This window comes from Silurus meridionalis, chromosome 17 (genome assembly GCF_014805685.1).
Source record: "Silurus meridionalis isolate SWU-2019-XX chromosome 17, ASM1480568v1, whole genome shotgun sequence".
Taxonomy (NCBI): domain Eukaryota; kingdom Metazoa; phylum Chordata; class Actinopteri; order Siluriformes; family Siluridae; genus Silurus; species Silurus meridionalis.
The window spans coordinates 28,053,867-28,080,705 of record NC_060900.1 but is presented as its reverse complement, the minus strand read 5'-3'; the positions used below and the strand labels follow the sequence as shown (position 1 = coordinate 28,080,705).

The window sequence follows — 26,839 nt, the reverse complement described above, 5'->3', positions numbered from 1 at the left end:
ATTTGTTGGTACCTCAAATAATGAAGACTCCAGCAGGGGGCAGATGTTTCTCTTATAAACCCCACAGTTATGGAACTACCTTCCAATCAGTGTTCGGGATTCAGGCACAGTCTATGCTGTCGTCCCCTCACATTCACACATTCACACGTTCACTCAGGTTTGTTGACGGTGGTGTGGTGGGTCGTCTCTTATCCCAGAGATCCCTCATGTCTGTGTTACCTTCTGGTTCTCCCTTTTAGTTATGCTGCCATAGCGAGTCTTGCTGGAGTCCAAACTGCACAGTGACATTAACTTTCATACAACAATAAGGACACTTAATAATCCATATCCTTCTCTTCCTGTCACCCTCTCTCTCTCTCTCTCTCTCTCTCTCTTTCTCTCTCTCTCGGTCGAGTTAAACATGTTCCTGAGGCTCCAGTAACCACTGTTCCTGCTCCTCTTCAATTTAATTAAATTTAATTGAAAGTGTGGTAATGATGTAGGTGAGAAGGTGAGGAGGTCTGGGGTTTTGATTAGGGTTGGAGCTGTATAACAGGAGATCTTTCACTCCAAACCATGTAAAGCAGATCTTCATGGAGCTGGCTTTGTGCACAGGGGTATTGACATGCTGGAGCAGGTTTGGGGTCTCCTCGTTTAAATGAAGGCAAAATTTCATGCTCCTGCATCCAAAGACGTCTGATACAACTGTGTGTCTCCAACGTTGTGGTAATATTTTGGGGAAGGACCACATCTGGCTGGAAAAGTCTGGTGTCCCATGTAGACATTATGTGGAATATCAGATCTGATACAGATGTACAAAGTCGGATTATATTTTTTCTCAGATCAACAGGATGCAATAGAGAAAATGGCTTTGTGTGCTGTAAATCAAACTATAAGTGTGTTTGAGACATAGAGTTTAATGTACAGCATCCGAGCCATTCCTCAGTCTTCCTGTTCATCACAGAACATTCATCATGAACAAACATCGAGATTTTATAGGGCAGAGGGAGTTTTATTTCAGGAATATATTGTATATATTGTTGGGAAATAAAGCAAACACAGGCAGTTAATACTGAAGAAACTTCAACATGGGATTGAGGCAGGAAATAAACAAACAAAGAGCAGACAGGTCAGAATGTCCATACTAAAACTTGCATATCTTTTTTACATATACTGCATTTTGCAGCCTTATCAAAAGCGACTTATATCATTTATACACTGAGCAGTTGAGGATCAAGGGCCTCGCTCAAGGGCCCAATGGTGGAAAATTGGTAGTGCTAGAATTTAAACTCATGACGTCTCAACTATAGAGCTACCACTTCCCTATAACAGTCTAAATTCAAGTGCAGATATTCTAGTTGTAGAAGTAGTAATAAAAGAAATGATAATAATAATAATAATAATAATAATAATAATAATAATAATAATAATAATAATAATATCACAACAAGATCATAATTGTGCTCTTTTTAAAGCAATATAAAATTACATTAAACACCATAGTTTTCATGCTTAAGGCAAATTACATTGATTTACCCAACTGCTTCTATACAAAATAGTTTTTTAACATCTGAAGATAAATTTAATTGTAAGCATATTATAATATAAATCTGGCCAAATTATTTACTATAAGTTTTATATACATGAACATGCACCATGAAAAAATGATTTGAAAATAGATTCTATGTGGAGCTTCTTTACAGTTACAGTTCTGATTCTCATTACACAGTTTTCCCTGAATTTCATTGTTGCTACTGAAGTTCTGCCACTTCAATTGAACAAAATGAACATAAATCAAATTTGGTTCTGAAAATGATCTTGATTACTCATCTTCCTGAGGTTGAGCCTCAGCGTTAGAGAGCAGTAATGGTGGATTTGATGATGGACCAGGGACCTCACAGCTGTCTCCTTGCTCCCTGATCACATCCTGGTGTAATATAACATCGTCGTAGTCCTCCTGCGGCTCCACTTCCGCTTCGAACGTCACCACATCTGGAAAGGATAACGGAATAAAATATCGCATTCTAGTCATGAAGTCGAGTTAAAAAAAACAAAGGAATGTTACAGTACCGAGTAGATTATCAGGTCTGGGGGGAAGGAGTGGATTAGAGGGACTGCTGCTTGCTGGTGGTTTGGCAGTTTCTTCATCAACATCATCATATTCGGTTCCAGAGGAGCCTGAGCTTGTGCTTCTGTTCTCCTCATCATGGTCAGAGGAGATTGCTGTCACCACAAGAATCAATAAGAACACAGAAGGACGTACAGTAAAGACCCGAGGTGAGGTGAGTATACAGAACAAGTACAATTCAGAAAGGTGGAAAACTTTACTACTTAATCACTTAAACCTCACTGTAAGAAATATAATATCTTTCCATTTCTTATAATAAAAAAATAAATTAAAAAAAAAAAAAAAAAAAATAATAATAATAATAATAATAATAATAATAATGAAAACAATAATAATAATTATAATAGAAATAATGATAGAAATAATGATAATAATAATAATAATAATAATAATAATAATAATAATAATAATAGCAATAATAATAATAATAATAGCAATAATAATAATAATAATAATAATAATAATAATAATAATAATAATGATAATAATAATAATAATAATAAGAGCATGTAGCAACATGTTTACTATCTATATAAGGTTAATATCGAAGCTTCTGCTGATACACAGTTGTGGCTGCAGTGAAAGGAAACTTGTTGAATCGTGTTTTTTCAAAAATTCATTGTGATCCAGAAGCAGTTGAGTTGGACTGGGAAGAGCATTTTAGCCGAGATATCACTCCAGATGACTGTTTGCTCTCTAAATAAGAGCTCAGGTGTAGGCTTTTAATATAAACTGATAAATATCAACTGCTCCTTATATACAGAATATATATATATATATATATATACAGTGTATAACAGTTAATTATTAGATGCATATGTAAAAACTATGTATTATTAATATTATTAATTCTAGTATATAGCATATATATATATATACACACACACACACACACACACACACACACACACACACACACACACACACACACACACACACATTTAGAGGTTGAGTTAGTAAATACAGGTCGGTCTCTAATACACACGAGTGCTAATAGTTAATCAAACCGTCCAAATGTATAATTTATTTTGGTTAAAATACATTTAAATGTACATTTTATATGTGTAGATGTTTTCATTTGAATTTAAATGGAATAAGACACAATGATTATACGTTCAGGTAGGTGTATGTGAATGAGGTAGACACCGTGGTCTAATGAAAGCTATAAAATGTTGTATAAAATGAATAATGTGAAGTGTAAATGCACCTTGGCTGTTATTGTCCTCTATGGAGTTCATCGTGGCATCAATATCATCATAATCATCTGTTTCAAACGCACCTTTTTGGGGATCAATTAAAAAGTTACAATATAACAAATAAATATCAAACACTACCTGGACAAAAGTTTGTGGACACCTGAGCATAGTATTGGGGTGTGGTTTTTGAACATCTCATTCCACATTTAGATCATATTTGCTCCTCCACTCTTCTGGGAAGATGTTCCACTACATTTTCTAGTGCGCTTGTTGTGAGGAAACCTGGGGTGCAGTCAACATGTACAATTTATCCTAAAGATGTTCAATAGTGTTTGAGCTGTTTAGCAGGAGATCTTCCACTACAACCCATGTAAAGCAGATCTTCATGGAGCTGGCTTTGTGCACAGGGGTATTGACATGCTGGAACATGTTTGGGTCTTCTAGTTCAAGTGAATGAAAAATTTCATGCTACTGCATCTAAAGACGTCTTACACAAGTGTGTGCCCCAAACTTGTGCTAAGAGTCTGAGGAGGAACCACACACAAAAAATCAGGTGTCCCAATACTTTTGTCCATATAGTGTATATTCAATATGTATATATAATATAGTATAGAACATTTCAGGCTACATGGCTCTGAGATAATAAACATCCTCCAGTCCTAAGAAATAAATATCACTTTAATAACACTGCAGTGTGAAATCATGATCATCCTAAAAAGCATTAAACCACAAATCACCTTTTTGCTCTGCAAAACTCTGCATCTCATTTTCGCTGTACTCCTCGTCAGAATCCTCAGCAGGAGAAAACTTGGACCTCACTGTAAAAACAAGAAGATTTCTGATGTAGAGAGTTTTTAATGTGATTTCTGATTACACACACTGTATATTTTATACATATCAGTATAGGTTTTAGCGTAGTGCAGGATAAACAGGTAAAAACCTATATAAATATAATGATGATTTTTACATGTATTATTATTATTATTATTATTATTACACTGATAATAATATTTATTTATTTATTTATTTATTTAATAGACACAAACTAAACATTGACTTGTAGGCATCATTTTGTTCGTCTTCTTCTCTTCTATTTCTTATTAATATTTAAATTATTATTATTTTATTATTATTATTATTATTATTATTATTATTATTATTATTATTATTATTATTATTATTATTATTATTATTATTATTATTGTTTTATTTATTTACTTCACTGATAATACATTTAAAATACAGTAAGAGCATTTCTCTATCTATCTATCTATCTATCTATCTATCTATCTATCTATCTATCTATCTATCTATCTATCTATCTATCTATCTATCTATCTATCTATCTATCTATCTATCTATCTATCTATCTATCTATGCATCCATGCCCATTAAGCTGGTGTTATTCCACCTGTATTATTATTATTATTATTATTATTATTATTATTATTATTATTATTATTATTACAAAGGTTTTCCACTTCCTGCACAGCAAAAGATCTCAGGAGGACGATCTGAGATGTCCATCTAGTGGTGAAAGAAAGTGACCGGATAATTTCAAACGTTTTATATTTGGCCTGAAAATAATAATAATAATAATAATAATAATAATAATAATAATAATAATAATAATAATAATATAAACACAGTTATATTTAAATGTAAATCTGAAATAAATTAAAGGCTAAAATTTTTAATTACAGTATGCAGGCAAAGTATTGGGACAGCGGGGTTTGGGGTTTTTTTGTTTGTTATCTGTTGTATTTTATAAATAAACGCACTTTATGTTTAGAATAATTGGAAATTAGAGGTCGACCGATTATGTGAAATTGCAAAGCTTTAAAGTAGGATTTCATCTGTAATACTATCTGAAGCGATAAATATATAAATGTATAAAACGTATTTATTGTTTGTTTAACATATTTTAAATACATTTTTATTTTGCCTGTGACTTTATTAAATGCACTATGAAAAAGACAAAACAAACAGCACGTGACTTCAGTGACTCGCCTCTAGAGGCCGCTATTGTACTGTTTACAGTTTTTCTCAGTTGCTTTGGCGCATTTCTCGATTAATCCTAAATATTTGCAAAACAGGAAGTGAATTTCTCAAAACACTTTGTACAAACAGCACAATGCATTAGATTTCTTTCAAAAGCCAGTACTTTTCTCAAAATCCTCAGTTCATCTCTCAAAAGTAAGTATTTGTGTGAATGAACATCTCATTGCCATCAGAATGAAAAGTCCTTTTGTCATTGTTCACAAACAAATTCGTCTAAATGTTTAGTCGCAATATGACGCTGCACAGTTTCAGTGTTTCTTGATGTAAACTACGGTTTGGATCACAGCGAATGAAAATGCACAAGGATGAATTTCTTCTGTTTGGTATCAGTGAGATTCAGCAGCACAAATGTATTTATTTGAATGTATATTTGATTTATATTGATTGTAAGAGACCAAACAGGATTCACACTTTTACTGTACTGTGCACGTGTTCGTTCTTTTCTTGGCTGTTCATCCGTTTTCAGAAATTGTAATTCTGTGTTTTGTTGCCAATTGAAGGTTCGCAAGATTCACCTTTGACCTGTTTTAGAGAACTGGTTGATTATTGGTTGATCTGATTCCGTTCACTCGCCTTCATTAGTAACATTTAACATTCATCTGCACAATTTATCAATTCAACACATTTACAAAAGAAACTGAATAGAAACTGTAAGCTTCACAGATTATTTTAATTGTTTTGCGTTCAATGACGTACACAATGAACTGATGCTGAGATGTTTTGGGGGTAAAAACGTTTCAGGTGAAACCAGTAGAATATATTTTGATCAACATAAACATAAACGACTGATCCTGTAGGAAACAGCAGACACTCGTACACAATCCATTACATTTATGTACTAAAACATTTGCCATTTGATTAAAGCAACGAGAAATTGTTTGTTTGATTTGATCTGAGAAACGCTACAAAGCAACTGAGAAAAACTGGAATAACATCGGACCTTCTCAGACGCTCCAGTATATCGTTATCGGTCGTTAGCCGATAGCTACAGCAATCAACTGCTGATGAATCGTTCGATCTCTAATGAAAATTAATTTAAAACAGAAAACTACAACCTAATGAGGATGATGATGATGTTTTTTATTATTTATTGCAATGATTAGAATTATTTGTTTGTTTGTTTGATTCAGAGACCTGAAACTGACATGTAGTGATATTATTATTATTATTATTATTATTATTATTATTATTATTATTATTATTTTATTTACAATTGTAGAAACATAACATTTTAAACATAACCATGATTTCTGAAATATAAATGAAAAAATAATTTTTATTATGTTTGATGATATAAATATTTATTTATTTATTTATTTATTTATTTATATTCTATGAGAATGATGAACAGATCTGTGTTCCTTTAACTTCTGAATACTAATAAACCATATAAGATAAAAAATAATGTATATTTGTACATCAGAAATCACATTCAGGTTAGAAATGTACGGTTTTTACAATCATAAATAAATTTTTAATAATAATATAATAATACACTTCTATTCTATATTTTTTTATAATAAGTTTAAGAAACAAATATCCATTCATTATCACTACAGAAAAACTACAAATCTAGTTTTTTAACTACATTTCATGTTTTAATGAATAATAGAAAACATTTTTTGGGGGTCAACTTGTTATATAAGGCAAAAAAAAAAAAGAAAAAAACATAATTTTGCTCATTAGTTTTTCTCTGATTACAATCGACACATTTATTTATCTCACATGATTTCATGATGTCATGGTGCCTGGACGGAGTTACTTACATACGGCAAGTATAGTTTTCCTCTTCCTAAACAAGATTATTGCAGCCAACAGCACCAGCAAGAGTCCTACCACGATCCCTACAATCAGCCCCATGTCTGGTGGATTTGCCAAAGGTATATACTCTGGAAATATATAAACAGAAAACTGTTGAATCACACACACACACACACACACACACACACACACACACACACACACACACACACACACACACACAATGCAATATATTATGAGATAATGTGTATAATTATTTTAAATAATCAATGTTACCTCTCATTACTGCTATTCCCAAAAGTTCCTATTCATTTTAATAAAATTCCTTCATTTCTCTAATTCCTCAGCCATGTTCCAATATCAAAATAAACAAGGTGTCATATTTAATTACATTGATCACTGTGGAACAAGTTCTTGACACCATTCAAACTCGGAGGCATACAATTGTACAGGACGTCTTTGGATGAGGGAGCATGAAATATATATAAAATAATAATAATAATAATAATAATAATAATAATAATAATAATAATATTAATCAGCAAGCTCCTGACCAATCACATGTAAGAATTTAACACTTCCATGAAATGTATAATCTGTATAATGGCCAAAACGTTGTGTAATGTGACTACACATAATAATTATAGTATATATAAAGAAACATATTAATTACTGAATATACAGTATATACCAGGGCATAGACCAGTTTCTCATAGTTTTTTCAGGAGACCCCGAATTTCACATCAAACATTTTTAACAGTTGTTGTTGTATCCATTTTAAATAAATGCAAAAACAACAGAATGCAAACAATTAGCTGCAACTTGCAAGTATTCATAAGGATATTTTAGGAATTTACTATAACAGCAGGACATTTTAATGTTAATTTTACCACTGGCATAGACAATAAGGCAAAAAAAAAAAAAATTGTCATAATGCTCGTGCAATAAATAAAAAAATTATATATAATACCATAATAATCACTATACAATGCAAAAATAAAATAAACAAATTAATTAATTAATTAAAAAAACCTCGAAAATGTTTAGCGACCTCTAGTGGTGATCGCGACACCGGGTCAGAAACAACTGGCATAGACAATAAGACCAAAAAAGCTAAATCCCCTAATAATAACAATAATAAAATAATTACTGTAAGATCATCCAAATAAAGTCATATTGCTTGTACAATAATTAGAAAATACTATACAATTCTATAATAATCAGTATACAATGCAAAGAATAAAATTAACGATAAATGAACTTCTCATTTCAAAGAGATCATGAAGGACACTTACTTTCACATTTAATCTCAGCCTGCATCGTGCAGGGTTTCAGTACTGGTTTGAAGCAGTGCATCAGAAGGGTATGCTCATGTTTACATTGCATCATTACATCCACATTCTCGTTTGTTTTTACATCCAAACCCTGTTTTTCAACCAAGTTTCCACAGTCTGTCTTCTGACATAACCTATCTGCACTGTATATGTCCACTGGACAGACGGGTTCCCAATTTCCTCTGTAGTTCACTTGAAGTTTGCCTCCACAAACTTCGCTGAATCTCCATGTAATAGCCTCTGGACAGAAATGGAAAGAGATACTGAGATGTGGAATCAGTGATCGTTGTTACTGTAGCTCCAAGAGCAAAAACTAGCAAAACTCAAGTATGATGAAGTATGATGTTCAAGTAATGTTGAACATCATGTGAATGAGAAATCCAGCTTACTATATATATATATATACAGTACAGACCAAAAGTTTGGACACACCTTCTTATTCAAAGAGTTTTCTTTATTTTCATGACTATGAAAATTGTAGATTCACACTGCAGGCATCAAGGGCTATTTGACCAAGAAGGAGAGTGATGGGGTGCTGCGCCAGATGACCTGGCCTCCACAGTCACCGGACCTGAACCCAATCGAGATGGTTTAGGGGTGAGCTGGACCGCAGAGTGAAGGCAAAAGGGCCAACAATTGCCAAGCATCTCTCGGGGAACTCCTTCAAGACTGTTGGAAGACCATTTCAGGTGACTACCTCTTGAAGCTCATCAAGAGAATGCCAAGAGTGTGCAAAGCAGTAATCAAAGCAAAAGGTGGCTACTTTGAAGAACCTACAATATGACATTTTTCAGTTGTTTCACACTTTTTTGTTATGTATATAATTCCATATATAATTCCACATGTGTTAATTCATAGTTTGATGCCTTCAGTGTGAATCTACAATTTTCATAGTCATGAAAATAAAGAAAACTCTTTGAATGAGAAGGTGTGTCCAAACTTTTGGTCTGTACTGTATATAAATATATATACACTGTAAATATATGATATTTCTAGAAGCTGGTTTGGGTAAACAGAGTTGAACTGCTCCATTGCTGTCTTCAGGCAGAGATAAACAGAGTGTTACATCTCACTGCATCATTATCAGTGGAGATCATGCAGGAAAACTTAATCAAGAAAAGAATTCTAAACAAAACAACAAAATACCATTAGGAACCGCAAATTAATTGAACATCATATATATATATATATATATATATACATTCACACTGTATGGACAAAAGTATGTGGACACCTGACCATAAAACTGTGCCTCTTTTTGAACATCACATTTCACATCATATTCACTCCCTCCACTCTTCTGGGAAGATGCTCCACTAGATTTTGGCGTGTGATTGGGGAGATTTATGAAGATTTATTCAGCGTTACATAGATGTTAGTAGGTTAGTGGTAGATGTTAGTCAGGTAGTGATGTTTGGCTGAGGTGAGGAGGCCTGGGTTGTAATAGGGTTGGGATTTGGAGCTCTATAGCAGGAGATCTTCCACATCAAACCATGAAAAGCAGATCTTCATGGTGCTGGAGCTTTGTGCACAGGGGTATTGTCATGCTGGAACAGGTTTGGGTCTCAGAGTTCAAGTGAAAGGAAAGTTTCATGCATCATCCAAAGTCGTGCTCTACATTTGTGCACCTCCAAGATTGGTAACAGTTTGGGGAAGAAGCACACATAAGTAGAAAGTTGTGGTGTTCCAATACTTTTGGCCATACAGTGATTTAGTGAGCATCGCCGTGTTTTGGATCGGAACCGAATGAACTGATGGCTGTAATGCACACAGCACCGTGAGTGTTGTAGGATCTTACTTGTGCACGCCAGTGAAACGACATCTTCACACTTATCCTCCCATGAGTTGCACTGCCACAGATTGTTTTCTTTTCCTGTGCAGCTCACGTAGCGAGCGTTACCCTGGGACTTGGTGGACCAGGCTCTGAAGAACATGCTGCAGCCCAACTGTTGACAGAGCTCATGGAACACATGCTCCGTCTGATGTGACTTGTAACACATGGGACCGTTCTTAAGCCTCACCTCACCGCTGCAGTTGCCTTTGAGTGTTACCTGAGGTTTGTCTGTGGGAAAACACACACGCACACGCACACGCACGCGCACACACACACACACACACACACACACACACACACACAGTGAGCACATTATACATTTTTTCTAAACATATTAGCCCAATGCTTGAACAAAAAAATTATAAATAAACCAACCAACCAATCAACCAATCAACCAATCAATCAATCAATCAATCAATCAATCAATCGATCCAAAAAAGTCCTTTATCTTGTGGATTTGTATCCAAAAATGCTCATTGAAATGGGAAAATCTGCTCAAGTTGCTTCTCCAGAAACAAAAACATTAAATAAATGCACCCTGCACATCCAAAAGTATTGGGACACCCACCCATTCCACCCGTTTCACCCGTATCTGTTTCTTCCGGATGCCACAAATTTGAAGGCACACAACTGTATTGGAGATTTTTTCCTTCACTTATTAGAACATTTGGAAACTCAAACATGTTCCAGCTCCATGAAGATATTTTTACATTGGATGGAGTGGAAGATCTCCTTCTATAGAGCTCTGACCTCAACCCTATTGAACATGGATGAATGTAAATGTGAGGCCTCCTCACCTCACCAACGTCAGTAGCTGACTTTACTAACGCCCTTGAGGCGGAATGAATCTCTACAAGCACACAAAATCTGGTGGAACATCTTCCCAGAAGAGTTAAAGTTATTTAGACATTAAACAGAGACTAAATATGGAATGGGATGTTTAGAAAATACGTACAAAATCTTACGCAATCTTAACATTAAATCAGCAAATTATAGATCATTTGAGTTGCTGAGTAGGAAATTCAAATCAACATGTTCTGACCAATCAGAATTCAGAATTCAACAGTACCACTTCATCAGATCTCCAGTGTTACTGTATATACAATATAATCATTTTTGGTTCAACTCGTGTACTTTAACACTCTCAGGTTCCCGTACCCGTGCAGCTGATGTGCAGATGATGATTCCCTGTAGGTGCCTTTTCCTTCTCACAGTCCCAGATGCTTCTCTGGTTCTCTGTGCAATTGTAGCTCTTCTTCCAGTAAGGATAAACCTGCTGTTCTTTAATCATAGAGTTATTAAAATTTCCACAATTTAAATATTTGCACAACTGATCACTTTCCCGATCGCTCCAACCATCGCTGCTCACTGCGTAGATTTGCTCGTTATTCTGGAGGTACACTTCACCTGTGCAGGCTTCTTTAGTGCTGGTGAGCAGCAACCTTCTCCAACCTGGAAAACAAAGTAAACCTTAATGACACGTGTCGATCAGAACAATTCATTAGAAACACGATATTGGGAAAAGTCACTTTATGTGTGAACAGTTCATACACAGGATGTTGTGACTGTACTAAAGAACGGAAGTGCTCCAAGGAAGGAACAGTGGTGAACGGGCGACAGGGTCATGGGTGGACGAGGCTCATTGATGCACATGAGGAGCGAAGGATATGGACACCATAAGATTGGTATGTGAATCTATTTCGAACATCCCGTTCCACATTTAGCTCCATTTGCAGTAATAAACTCCACTCTTCTGGGAAGATGTTCCATGAGATTTTTTTTAAGATTTGTGCTCATTCACAATTACAAGAGTGTTAGTTATGTCAGGTACTGATGTGGGTAAGATGAGGAGGTCTGGGGTGCAGTACATGTATCCATTCATGTTCATTGAAGTTGAGATCAGAGCTCTATAGCAGAAGATCTTCAGCTCCAAAAGCTGGATTTGTGCACAGGGGCATCGTCATGATGGAGCAGGGTTTGGTACAAAGGGAGTGTTAAAAGTGTGGTGAAGATCCACATACATGTGTATATATATATATATATATATATATATATATATATATATATATATATATATATATATATATATATATAATTTTTATCTATAATTTCTGCTTAACATGAAGGATTACTTCAGGTCCTGACACGTGTAAAACACGTGCCTTTCTAATATAACCACTGTTGAGTAAAATGTATACAGTACCTGTGCAACTGAGGAAGCCAACTTGGCATTGTTGTACTGCACTTTTGGAGAAGTCACAGTTGGAAATGTTGCCATCCGAACACGTGACTCCTGTCACTCCTTTGCTCTTTAACGTGCTGTTGAGACCCTCGTCGAAACTGACCGCATTTCCACAGCCCAGCATTGTACACATTGCATTCTGGGTCTTAGTATCGATTCCCTTTGCACACACTGATTGCCAAACTCCGGCGTAAAACAGCTTCAGGTTTCCAGCGCACTTATCTCTCGGGTCTTCCATCACAACGCTCACGCTTCCTGTGGAGAATTTCATGTAGGTTATAAATAATAAAGAATTGCTGCTTCACGTTGATTTACATTCATAATAACATAATAACCAGATTTAATAAACTACACACTGCTGAGAAGTGACATAGTCCCCATTATATTTAGTGCCACCTGATTTCCCCACGCACAATTGTGTAGGACCCCTTTAAATGTGCGAGGATGAAATCTTTCCTTCATTGAACTGGGAGACCAAAACCTGTTTCAGCATGACAGGGCCACTGTGCACAAAGCCAGCTCTATGAAGATCTGCTTTCCATGGGTTGGGATGAACACCTTCAAGTGTTTTTTCACATTGAGTACACCCCAGTAGGCTTCATCACCTCATCTACATCCGTACCTGACTACAAATCTCCACAAAATCTAGTGGAACATCTTCCCAGAAGAGTAGAGGTTATTAGAACAGCTACATCTCTCCTTTAAATATAATACGGACAAGAAGGAACGGGACTTTTTTAGATATTTGACCTTGCTCTGACCTTGACCCTGTTTAGCTCAATTCCAAAATCTAATCAGTTCTTATACTTGGTTCCTACTGGTTAATTATTTAGTTTTTTATTCAGTTTATTCAGGTATTGCCTATAAAATCCATACTAATGTTGGAAGACTCAATGATAGTCATTAGTGTGATGTCTCCAGAACCAATGGTAGATAATTATTATAATTATTGCCTGTTTTTTCCCCCGTGAAGAGAATAGAATCGTTACCTGTGCATGCAACGTAGGCTGCATTTTGGCATAAGGTAGTGTCTTTAAGTTGTACGAAGTTGCACTGGTTGAAGTTCTGAGCTGATTCAGAACAGTGTACACTGGCTATGGTCACTCCATCTCCAGTTTTCTTCTCGCTGTACTGCTCATTGATCACATCTCCACAGCCCAGCATTTTACAGAGCATTCTCGACTGCTCTTTTGTCCAAGTGTCCTCACAAACCCCACACTTGTCATTGGAGCACACCAGAACCTTCCCGTGACATTTGTTCTGCAAACGTACCTCCCTGGAGCCTGAGATGAAAGATCAAGTGACCATAAGAGCATGACATTACAAAGATTTGATATGATCTTGTTTCAAATAGACAATATAGAAATGTATTTCAAGTTCTTCTTTTCACTGTGTACCTGAGCATTTCACATGAGCATACTGAGGTTCTGAGCAATTGAAGGTTGAGTTTGGTTTTGCAGTGCAATCGAGGGGGTTTGTAAAGATATCTTTGTTTGTAGAGGGCACACAATGATTCCATGTACACACTTCTTTAGCCTTTTCGTCCGTGATGTTCTGCAAGTATTCACCTGATTCAGACTTCACTCTGCCTTCACATGAAGAGTTGCCATGCAAAAACCAGAGCTCATACTCTGTCAGGAAAAAAATCAGAATCAGGTCAAAGCCCTATGGAATCTGTAAACTTAAAGGTTTAGAATTATAAACAATTGTGGACATATTAAAGTGGTAATGAAGAAAAAAAAACCAAGAAGGCGTTAAAGTAAAGAATAGATTGAGACTGATAAAAAAAACTTATGGAAGAAAGATAGGTGGATGGAAGGCATGTTTGAAGGACAGACTGGTGTTTAGGAGACTGGTGAAAGAGGCTGGTGTAGAGAAACTACAGATGTCTCTCAGGGCCTGAAGCTGGACAACGAGGTAAAGAGGTCTTTGGAAAATAGTGTTTCAAAAGTGGATGTTCATCTCTATATCATTTCATAGGATTGAGTTTTCAATTAATATGCAATAATGCACAATTTTAATGACAATCTTCCAAGAAATGTATGTTACTGTATTCCTTTCATTATTTTATCTTCAGAACTGCTTAATTGGGTCGCAGTAGAGCTGTAACAAACAATCAACTGGTCTAAAAGAATTAATTTTCTGGATTGAAATCCAGTCCTTCACAAGGCACCACACACACATTCTGTACACACAAACACAATCAATTTCACCTAGAGACAAATTTATTGTACAACAACCCAATTCCCAAAAAATTGGAACACTGTGTAAAAACAGAAATGCAACAATTTGCAAATCTCATAAATCCACATTTTAGTCACAATATAACAAAAAAAAACGAATCAAATATTCAAACTGAGAATATTTAACATTTTAAAGAAAAAATAAGGTCTAAATTCTAAATTTGATGGCTGCAACACGTCGCAAAGAAATCGTTACAGGGTCATGTTTACAAATGAGTACCATCAAGTCTTCTTTCTGTATGCATCTGGGATCTGAGGAAACCAGTACCTGAAGTTTTGGGAGAGGAATGTTGTCCCAAATGTGTCTGATACAGGATTCTAGCTGCACAATAGTTCTGGGTTTCCTTAGTTGCATTTTTTGTTTCATGATGCACCAAATGTTTTCAAATAGTGAAAGGTCTAGACTGCAGGCAGGTCAGTGCAGCACCAGCACTCTCCTACTATCAAGTCATGATGTTGTAATATATGCACTTGCTTGCTCAAATATGGAAAGCCTTCCCTGGAAAATAATTTTTTTCTGGATTGAAGCATTTGTTGCTCTAAAACCTCAGCGTTTGAGGAGCCTTTCCAAATGTGCAAGCAGCCCATTCCACAGGCACTAAAGCACCACCATCATACCATCAGAGACTGAATGCTGATGACAAGCCAGATAGTCCCTATCCTCTTTAGTCTAGAAGACGTGGTGTTCGTGGTTTTCAAAAAGAAATAAAAACTTCAACATCTTTTTTAAACAGTTTTTCATTATGTCTCATGACATGACTGTTTTAAATGCAGTGGCCCCTGAGGGCCCAAAAATCATGGCAGTCCAATATTTATTTTCACCTTGTCGCTTGTGCATAGCTTTTTCCAGATTCTTTAAAACTTTTGTTGATATGTTCTGTAAATTACGAGATACTTAACTGTTTTGCAATTTGATGTTGAGGAAAATTATTCTGAAATTGTTCCACAGTTTGTAGACTTTCACATATTGGTGAGGCTCCGCCCATCTTTACTTATGAGAGACTCTTCCTCTCTAAGATACACTATTTATACTTAAACATCTTACTGAACTGCTGTTAATTAACCTCATTAGTTGCAAAATGTTTTTCCAACTGTTCCAGACTTTTGTTGCTTCGTCCTAATTTTGGTTGTGTTGCAGCATCAAATTCAAAATGACCTTCATTTTTTCTTAAAATGGTACATTTTCTCAGTTTCAACATTTCGAATAAACATTGTGAATAAACATTGTGAATAAAATATGGCTTTATGAGATTTGCAAAATTATTGCATTTGGTTTTTTTATTTTTATTTACCTTTCACACTTATTGGAAGTGAGGTTGTACTATATCCACTTTTAGGATGTATAAAAGAGTGCATACATACAAAACTGAATTAGAACCACCCCCTGTGTTTGTGTGGACTACAATTCATATAGAAACATCAACACAATCCAATATAATAAATGTCATACTTTTGCAGATGATGATGACATCCCCCTTAAAGCCCTGGTATTGCATCCTACACTGTGATATGTTAGAGCCACTGCAAGTCAGCTTCCAATCCAGTGCAGACAACTTGCTCTTGACAAAGTTATGTTTTTTATTATCCACTGAGTCTCCGCAATCGAGATATTGACACACCATGTCCGAATTTTGCTTCGTCCAGCCTTCAGAGTTCATTTTCCACCAGGAATCCTTGTGTTTTATCTCCAGTTGGCCTGCGCACTTGTCCAGACCGTAGCTCAGACGCATGTCCAGAGAGCCTGACAATCAAGAGGAGAAAGATTAAGAGGCACTAGAAAAAAACAGGAAAACACTGAATAAATGAAAGGGAGGAGACAAACAATAAATTCGGAAGAAACCTAAAATTGAAGGAAAGATAAGACAAGGAAACTGATGGAAAGGCTAAAAAAGAGACTGCAGGGGAAGCAGAACAAGGAATTGGGGAGAAATTAAAAAAGGGAGACTGGGACTGGAAGTTATATTAGAAAAAAAGGCTGAAGAAGAGATTGAAAGACAGACTGGAGAGGAGAGACAAGAGAGAGACAAAAGGAGGCATAAGAATGAGGGAGCCAAAGGACAGACTGAGGTGTTGAGACTAGCGGAGAAACTGCTGGAGAGACTAAACGATGCTGTTCGGTTTTCAGGGTATGGAGCCGAAATACAGAGTTTAAGAGAAGTTTGGAAATTGTTTGGTTGCAGTTTCTTACAGTAAAAGATCAAAGTAAAGATTAGCATAAAAATGAAAAACAAGAAAATATAAATATATGTATGTTAAGTGAAATGAAATGTGTAGCGACAGTGAAAAACAGAAAAGTCCGACTGCAATAATGATTATAAAAGTTATTACACATGCAACAAATTTTGATTATTTCACTGAGATTATTGCACATAATTGCCTGAGGTATTAACAATATGTAAGTGTGGCATGAAAGTATTTTAATATATCTATTTATATACTATGTACAAGTTAGAAAAGTGTAAACAGTGATATTAAGCAGGATCAATTACAAGTATATTACTACAATGATGTCTTTAAAGGGACATTTTTCTTTTTTTAATGACAAAAATCTAATTAGGCCTTGTGTCATTGCATGGATTCACACCCCAATGAAGACATTATTGTAGAAATATATCCTTGTAATTGTTCCTGTAATTGTTCCTGTTTCATATCACTGTTTAACTTCCATAAAGAAATATAAGGTAGTTTATTATAGTACAGTTACCTGAGCATATAACATTGATGGTTTTGCAAGGTCTATTTGCATCAGACTTGTATATGCACTCCCACAGAGATTTCTCCTGTCCATCGCATTCAACATGGCTAATCATGCTATCCATCAATTGAGTGTTTAGCGATACAGAGAGCAGGCTTCCACATTTCAGCTCTCTGCACACCACCTCACCAGCTTTCTCAAAGGAAACGTTGTTATCGACACACATCGCCTGGTGAGCGCCATTCACATTGAAGTAGACGTCCCCATAACACATCAGCGGACGTTTCTCGTTTCTTAGCTCTACCTTGACCCGATCTGAAAGACATGGTCAACTGAAGCTATAAACCAAACACTTTCATGGGATTTTTTTAATTTTTATTAAATGACACAAAAATCTGCTCACCTGTGCAATTAAGCGTTGTGTTTATGCATGGATTCACAGCAGCAGCTTTTCCACACTTCATCTTAGCACACATTTTATCCAGCTCACTCTTATTAAACCCTTGACACGATTCTTCCTTCCAATTTTCTTCAGTGCTGTACTTCTTCTTGTCCAAAGTTCCTTCACAAACATTAGCACCACCATGCAGACGGACGCCCTCATAACCTGTTCAATAAAAGCAACCGGACACGACTTTCCATAAGGTACCACAGTTCACACTGTATGGGATTTATAATGTTACATTTATACGGTAAATTACAGAGGTTTTGAGAGTCCATGCATTATAGAATCATGTCTTGTTTTCCCATGATCTCGGCATAACGTGGATTGTTTTCTCGTGATTGTGACTTCATTTTCTCGTGACCTCGACATCGAAAGAATTTTTTTCACAAGAAAATTGTCATTATTTTGACTCAGAGTTATTAAGAAAACAAAAAAAATTTTTTATATTGCATGGCCTCTTAGGACTTCCGTAGGAAAAATCATCTGAGAATTAAAACCAATTCCCTCAGAATGCACTGATTTTAACACAAATTAAAGTTTATTTCTGTCTATTTCATTTTTATACTTTTTAAAACAAACTTATTTTACTGAAACAATGCAGAAAGATTTTCTTTACCGTTACACACAGTATGTTATCGCTGACCAAAGAACGAAACGCTGAAAAGCAACGTTGACTTTGTTCATCGAAATAATAAATGATCAAAACACAAAATTTCGGACGTCTTTGGATGATGAAACATGAAAATTTTCCTTCACTTGAACTAGGAGACCCAAACCTGTTCCAGCATGATACAAAGAACAAAGTTCCAGCTCCATGAAGATCTGCTTTACATGGGTTGGAGTGGAAGCATGAATGTGAAAGCTGACTGCACACCAGGCCTCCTCACCTTCTCACCTACATCGAATATCCACAAAATAACCTGGAACATCTTCCCAGAAGAGTAGAGCTTATAATTACAGTAAATAGGGACTAAATGCAGATGTTCAAAAAGAAGTACCGTATTTTTTCGGACTATAAGCCGCTACTTTTTTCCCACGTTTTGAACCCCGCGGCTTAAACAACGAAGCGGCTTATTTATGGATTTTTCCTGGGTTTTCCCAGTTTTACAAACTTCAAGCCAAAAAACTGAACCCCATAACATTAGACCAATGAAATTTCCGAACGGAAACGAAAAAACGCACCTCACCTGTGTTCTGAGCTGCACGTTATCGGGAGAAAAACGTCCATCGGGTGATTTTTAAACGCACGACGATACAAAAAGTAAACTCCCGAGAGAAATAGTTGTGAAAGGAAGGAGGAAGACAGTGAACAATGACTTTCTTGGTAGCTACTGTTTAGATACAAGCCGTTGTAACGCGTTGAGTCTGGGTGAAGGGAGAGCTCGCTAACTCCAGTTACAACAGAAATCATATAAGCACAGACAGGTTTCCAAAACTCGTGCTTTTTTATTTTTCTTGGCAACAGCGTTACGGGTTAGTCAAAGAAACTTAGAACTGAGCAGTGGCATGCTATTCCCAAAATACCGCTATGCTCTCAAAGGAAGCGCAACATATCTCACCCGTTACCCCGTGTGTAACGTGTCTTTCGTTAAAGCCTGTGTAAAGTACATTAGTGTAGACAGGGGGCTTATAGACAGGTGCGGCTTATTCATGTTAAAAATAAAAATATTTGTAAAATTTAGTGGGTGCGGCTTATATATGGGTGAGCTTAATAGTCTGGAAATTACGGTTGATACCCATCTTATGATCAGGTGTCCACAAACTTTTGTCCTTATAGTGTATTTCAGTTTATGTATTATTTAGAAAATTGTAAAAAATGTAAACATTTACTACGAAATAGGTGAAAACTGTGAAAACTGATGTGTGTGGTAGATTGTACATTATATTGCCAAAAGTTTGCGGACACCTGGTCATAAGTATATGTACCTTTTGAGCATCGCATTCCACATTTAGTCCTAATTTGCATTTATAATTCCCTCCACTCTTCTGGGAAGATGTTCCACTAGATTTTAAGCATGTGCTTGAGGACATCAGCCACAAGTGTGTTAGTCAAGTCAGGTAGTGATGTTGGTGAGAAGGTGAGGAGGCCTGGGGTGCAGTCATCATTCACATTCATCCTAAAGGTCTTCAGTAGGGTTGAGACCACTCACGATCCTCCTCAGCAGATGTTTATGGAGCTGGTTTTGTGCACAGGGGTATTGATATGCTGGAACAGGTTTGGATTTCCAAGTTTAAGTGAACGCAACATTTTATTATACTACATCTAAAGACGTCCTGTACAATTGTGTGCCTCTGGATTTGTGGGAACAGTTTGGAGAAGAACCACATATGGCAGGAAAGGTCATGTGTCCTGATACTTTTGTCCATATAGTGTATAATAGCATTGATAATTATAGAAAAAACCTCCAAGGCTTCAACAAACAAACACAGAGATCCTGGACAGAATTTGGAGTGTTACCAGAGCAGATGATGCCTATTTTATTTTGGCAGATGTTTGATATAGGTGCTGTCCATTTCACACACTGCCATAAGAAGTCTTCGTTGCCTTGACAATTTAGGGCCACACTTTTGGAATTTGCTGTCAAATTCGACATCTTCAACATGAAGTACTTCAAATATTTCCCACAGTTAAGTTCTTCGCACACCTTATTAGCTTTGCCTGTATCTGCATAAGAAAACAGTTTCACATGTTAGGAGATTGAGAGTGCCTTGCAGAAGCAATGTTGAAGGTAGCTAATATAGTATCAAAAAAATGATGCACAGATTGAACATTGTGTTACATGAGTTATGGGAATGTAAGGTTTTGGAGGACTAGATTTGCCGCTGCTGAATAAGTCGTTAAACAAAAATGGGGATGATGAGAACCTTCCTGCTGCTGTTATGAGGTGGAGTAAGAGAAAGGAGAAGCACGCCCAAAAGACTGTGGCATCAGAATCAAGAGATCCAACTGATGTATATCTAGAGTTTAATGGCTGAACTATTCAATTCAATTTAGCCTCATCCTGGTGACCAAAACATTGCACCAAAACATGCGATTTCTTCCTACATTTCTTCAAGACCGTGGAACAACACACAATAGTACAAGGCTACATAAATAATATGGCCAAGCTGAGAAGATGTTTACCATTCAGTAGCTATGTTATGTGAAACTCACCCCAGTGTTCCTCACACACAAATACGTCACTCGGTGTCGTGAACTTAACCTCTCCAGCACACTCGCCAGTTACTCCATGTAGATTCAGACTCAGAGAAATGTTTCCTGTGTTGATAAAACAAACTTTTACACCAATTTACCAAAATATACCAAAGAGAAACATACACATCAACTTTTCACACCTGTATGTGGTTCTTTTTTTCCCAAATCTGTACCACAAAGATGGAGGCACCAAACTGTATGACACATCTTTGGATGCATTAGCAAGAAATTTCGCCTTCACCCAAATGTTTTTAGCAGGAAACCCAGTAAGCTCTATAGAAGGTCCACTCCAACCCATGGAAAGCAGATCTTCATGGAGCTGGCTTTGTTCACACGAGCATTTTCATGCTGGAACAGATTTGGGTCTCCAAGCTTAAGTGAAGGAAAAATTCTATACAACTGTGTGCCTTCGACTTTGTGCTAAGAGTTTGAGAAAAAAAAACACATATGGCTGGAAATGTCAGGTGTTTTACGACACCAAGATCTCGATTCTGATTTATATGTAGATGATTAATGATTAATAGTATAAAACAGCAGGATTGAGGGAAAAAAAAGCTCTTATGAACTAATGTATGCCATCAGTGATTATTGGGTTTTTTGTGTGGAGAAGTTTATTGAACATGTTTGACGGCAGTCTGCAGTATTAGATTTTTTTTAGTGTTTTTTTTTCAAGCATCTCCTGGACTATGATGTTGTTCTTTGCACTCTTTCTATATTGGTTTCATTTTGTCTCTTTAAGTCCAAAAGAAGGAAAATATGATCCTGATATTGAGTAATTTGTTCTGTGGTTCTCATATCGAGCAGGGGAACTGGTTTCTCCAATCTTAAGTGTAGAACGATGGATTGGAGGTAACTTCAGATAGGTAACGAAATGAAAATAAAATATTTACTCACCTGAACAAACCACTGAGACATAATTTCGACAGTGAGTGATATTCCAGCCGTTTGAAGCGCAGTTCCAGAGGTTTTGCTCGTTCCCCGTACAGTTGATCTCATCCAACCAAAAGTTCGAAATCAGAGAACCGTTGAATTTGTGGTATAGAACCCCAGATTTCACATGTTTACCGCAGCCTAAAGACCTGCACACGACCTCACCGTTTGCAGACTTCCACCCATGATGACCCACCAAACCCCACTGGTTTTGGTAGTACAGCTCCACATGGCCCTCACACGGGTGACTCGAACCCCGCAAAGCTATTCGATAGTCTTGTGCTGTATAAGGAAAAGTAGCCAGAAAAAATAATGCACTGAACTGGTTAATAATAATAATAATAATAATAATAATAATAATAATAGAACAGAAAATCAGGATTAAATAGTAAATCATATATAAAAGTAAGTACATAGAAATGATTGTATGTGATGCTGAACTGTGGTCATTACCAGACTTTCTTCACTTAATGTATAATAATGTGTATTAAACTATCATGCTTGAAAAGGTAGTAGCTCAATAGTCTGATCGGAAGGTCGAGGGTTCAAGCCCCAGTATCGCCAAGATGCCACTCTTGGGGTGCATAAACCCTCTATTCTCCAGGGGCTCTGACCTCAGCTTCTAAACATTGCTGAGACATGTGAAGAAAGAATTCTACACGTGTTGTAAAGTGCATGTGGCAAGTATAAAGCTTCATTTCAATAATTATTCAATAAATAATTTAATTGATATTTGATGTTGCGAGGAGTTTTATATGTTTGTGAAATGGAGCACATTTGGTAAGTGGAAAATATCGGTTTAGGTGTAAAATGCAGAGTGCTGGGTAACCACACACACACCCTGCTGAACCTCTGCTCTTATCTGAGAGAAGGTGCAGGCGCAGAGTTGCGTGTCTGCAGATTTTCTGATAAGCACATGTCAAGTTTTCACATAAGCAGGTTCACTTATACCACAGAGCTGCCCAAATAAGTATCACACACACACACACACACACACATACACACACACACACACACACACACACACCACACACACACACAGAGCATTAATATAAGCTGCTAATATTTTATTGACGTTTTCATATATAACATAATAAAATGATGATAAAGTGATATTTTACACATTTTATACAAAGTAATAAAACAATATTAAATGTTAATTGATTAATAAATATTTTATATTTTTTATATATTATTTATATATTTTTTTAAATATATAAATATATATTATTTATATATTTAAAAAAATGCAAATAGAAGAACAGATAAAAATTGAAATAGAAATAAATAAGAATAGAAATCAAACTGACTGACTGGATGGTCATTTTAACTCTGGCAATAAATAAATAAATTAATAATAATAATAATAATAATAATAATAATAATAATAATAATAATAATATAAAAAGTCTAGAAGCGATATTTTCTATCCTTTTCATCAGCTGCTATTAGATGCTGCTTGATGAATTTTATATGATTATGACAGTCCAAAGATTTCAAGCGACCCAAATCAATGATTTCATGTGCTTATTAGAACGCGCTCTGTAGCAGCACTCGACGATATTAAAACTTGATTTGGATGGCAGTATGTTAGAGATGGATGAAGTTCTGAAGCCGTTTCACGGCTATAGGATGCAGGACTGTAAATGAAGTGTGTATATGATGTAATTATAGCCGGTAGTGTAGTGATGTGAGAATCCAGTATATACAGTGTGCATGTGCATGTAGTATCTGCTTTATATTATATAGTTATTAAATGCCTTCCAGTATATATTTCATAATGGCAATATATATGTGTGTGTGTGTGTGTGTGTGTGTGTGTGTGTGTGTGTGTGTGTGTGTGTGAGTGTGTGTGTGTGTGTGTGTGTGTATATTATATTAAATAATGCCAGTATATGCAGTTTACTGTATATATAATAAAGCCAGTATTATAATGTATCATATTTACCAGTATCATAATGGCAATATGTATATATTATGATGGCAATATATACAGTGTATGTTTCAGCATGTTCATATCTCTCTCTCTCTCTCTCTCTCTCTCTCTCTCTCTCTCTCTCTCTCTCTCTCTTATTATATATATATATATATATATATATATATATATATATATATATATATATATATATAAAGAATATAAAGAACCAAAAAAATGCCTTAATTAGACTCACTGTCCTTTATCTCTAGATAATTTTTTGTAATTGTTTTGTAATTTTCTGTTGTTTTTCATGTAATTATGTTGGTATCAGTAAAGCATACTTATAGAATAAAACACTGAAGGGTTTACTGTTAATTATATTTATTTAGAAATATTTATATATATATATATATATATATGTATAGAAGAGGTTGGTGTGAAACGCTGATTGAAATAAAAGCAATAAAAAAGTCCATATTACAGCATTATTATTTTAAGTATATATTATAATATTATATGTATATATTAATCTTTATCCATTTTAATTCCTTAATAATTATTCATCAGTTAATATATATATATTTTTTTTTTTGTCTCGTGGTATTAAATATCTGTATATACTGTATGTATAAATAAATGTAAATTAGAAATTTTTACATTTAGAAATGTGATGAATTAGAAAAATCAATTTAATTGATATAAAGTGGTCATTTATTATTATTATTATTATTATTATTATTATTATTATTAATAATAATAATAATAATAATAATAATAATAATGTTGTTATAATTATTAAAATGAATTGAAAAATATGCATGCTTATAGCAATTATATATGAATTTATGTACTTCCTTTAGTGACCGTTTTTTATTTTATTTTTTATGCATGAAGAAATGAATCTTTCCAATAATTATCTGGTGAAAAATCTTCAAATAACCACAGGAGTATCCTTTAGAAATGAATGGCATTGTAGATTACCCACAAAATTACAACTTTAACTAGCAAACATTTCACAGATTAAAAATAAAGGAGTATTAATCAATATATTAGTATCGATTCTGTCTATCTTAAATACCTACTCATTTAAATAACTTAATTACTACACATAATTTGTCTAACTAATTTCTAAACTTTTATTTCCATTCTTTATCTTTAATGAGAAATTTAAAATGAATTCAATCACATTTTTTTGTCATTTTTAATGCATTAAAGTTTTAATTCTGCCTTTTAAATTCCCCAAATTAAAAAAAAAATTATTCCCAGAATTAAAACTTTAATGCATCAAGAAATCACCTTCGCAATCATTTCAAGTTTCAGTTTGGCCCAAATGTATGATTTAAAAAAATCATTAAAATTATAATTATTTTTAAAGCTGTGTAACTGACTGTGTACTTTATGTATTTTTGTTTTGTTTGTTTGTTTATGTGCTTTTCTTTGAGATTATATAGTCAGAAATGTATTTGTTTAAAAAAAAAAAAAATTATAATTTATTGTCGGGTGAAATTGTGTTACAGCACATAAAAAGCTGATGTATAGACAATCACACAAACACTACAGTGCAGTTGTACTGAATCTCAGCATCGATGTTCAGCACCACAGTGTTACAGCGCGAATGATAAAGTATCAGCCGACTGATCGGCACAAAAACTTCCCAAAGAGAATCCACAGCTGGATGGCTGCAAGTTGACATGCTAACATACAGCTGGATCCTGTAATAAGCGTATTACTTACTAGTTAACCAATGAATTTATTAAGCAATTTATTGATTGAGCAATTGATTTTGACATTAACATGGGCAGAGGTTAATGTTAGAAATGTAGTGTGATTCTTCTGTACATTGTTAACTATAGAGATCCATAATTCATCATGTATATTACAATTAGTTCCTTCTTTTATAAATATATATAATAAAATGTATAATATAATATTATTTAATGTATTTATTTCATATTATTTTATTTGTACAGCACTTCTAATAATAGAGACAAAGCAGCTTTAAAGAAAAAAATCAATTTAGAATAAACATATTTTTTAAAATACACTTTTTGTAATGTTAATATATTTTATTAATTATATTATATTATAATTGTAAAATGTATGAATTATTATAAAAAAGATTATTTATTTTATTTTATTTTGTAAATTAATAAATGTAAAAAATAACAGAAATTACAATGTTTAAAGAAAGATTTAGTTTTAAAGTTTGAATTTTATTAGTCTAATTTAATGGGGTTTTTTTTTTTTTTTATGTAATTTTTTCGGGTGGGGATTTGCTTTCAGATCAGTCTGCGCATTATGGAGGAAGGTCGCAATTTGAATAAAATGTGTCCTAAATCCAATCTCAGTACAATCACAGCGTCATTAAAACATTTTCTCCACCTGGAAAAACTACTCGAATCCTATTTTCTGATAATAATATACCATGAACAGTTGAATTCATGAATCGTTATTTATTCCTGGTGATTTGTTATGTAGTTATGAATATGCCAAATCAACCTGTTGAAATAATGATCATTGGAATATTCAGACAAAATAAAACATTCATTTGAGTAAAAACAGAAATATGACTTGCCTTGTATTGCTGTAAGCTGAATGTATATGAGCAGGAGCAACATGGTCACTGATGAGAAATGGAAGAGCGAGAAGAAAGGAGGAGTGAGTGAGAATTCTCCTGCTTTTAAACTCTGTGTGATGTCATACGGACATTAGAACCTGCTCATACCAGACTCAGAGGTTATGTGATAGATGTATATCAGTAAGAATGATGGATCACATGGATCTAAGATTATTTTTCTCCATCATCAGAGAAGTACACTGTATGGGCAAAAGTATTGGGACACCCGACTTCATTCATATGTGGTTCTTCCCCAAAAT

General features: G+C 34.8%; 1 protein-coding gene across 3 annotated transcripts; it reads right to left on the bottom strand.

Moving 5' to 3' along the window:
- Window positions 1–983: 983 nt before the first annotated feature.
- On the bottom strand, window positions 984–26,596 carry LOC124399483 (scavenger receptor cysteine-rich type 1 protein M160). Of its 3 annotated transcripts, XM_046870400.1 has the most exons (18): window positions 26,538–26,596; window positions 22,009–22,326; window positions 21,073–21,177; window positions 20,377–20,583; window positions 17,877–18,080; window positions 17,483–17,788; window positions 16,229–16,519; window positions 13,933–14,166; window positions 13,525–13,818; window positions 12,497–12,790; window positions 11,452–11,745; window positions 10,258–10,521; window positions 8,421–8,699; window positions 7,131–7,253; window positions 4,041–4,121; window positions 3,315–3,386; window positions 2,050–2,202; window positions 984–1,971 (listed from the first exon to the last, which is right to left on the bottom strand). In XM_046870400.1, the coding sequence occupies exons 1-18, from the start codon at window positions 26,578–26,580 to the stop codon at window positions 1,802–1,804; spliced, it is 3,732 nt and encodes a 1,243-aa protein (XP_046726356.1). In that variant the 5' UTR covers window positions 26,581–26,596; the 3' UTR covers window positions 984–1,801. The 3 variants fall into 3 exon arrangements, 2 of the variants coding, with proteins under 2 accessions (XP_046726356.1, XP_046726357.1); XM_046870401.1 differs by lacking the exon at window positions 20,377–20,583; XR_006928242.1 differs by lacking the exons at window positions 984–1,971; window positions 2,050–2,202 and having other exon boundaries at window positions 3,330–3,386; window positions 7,131–7,275.
- Window positions 26,597–26,839: the final 243 nt, after the last annotated feature.

Excerpts from the sequence above, each read along its gene's own strand:
- LOC124399483 (XM_046870400.1), bottom strand. The coding sequence starts at position 26,580 with ATGTTGCTCCTGCTCATATACATTCAGCTTACAGCAATACAAG. Across the intron at positions 13,819-13,932 it reads TGCTCATGTGAAATGCTCAG|GCTCCAGGGAGGTACGTTTG; the intron begins GTACACAGTGAA and ends CTTTCATCTCAG. Across the intron at positions 11,746-12,496 it reads TGGCTTCCTCAGTTGCACAG|GTTGGAGAAGGTTGCTGCTC; the intron begins GTACTGTATACA and ends TTTGTTTTCCAG.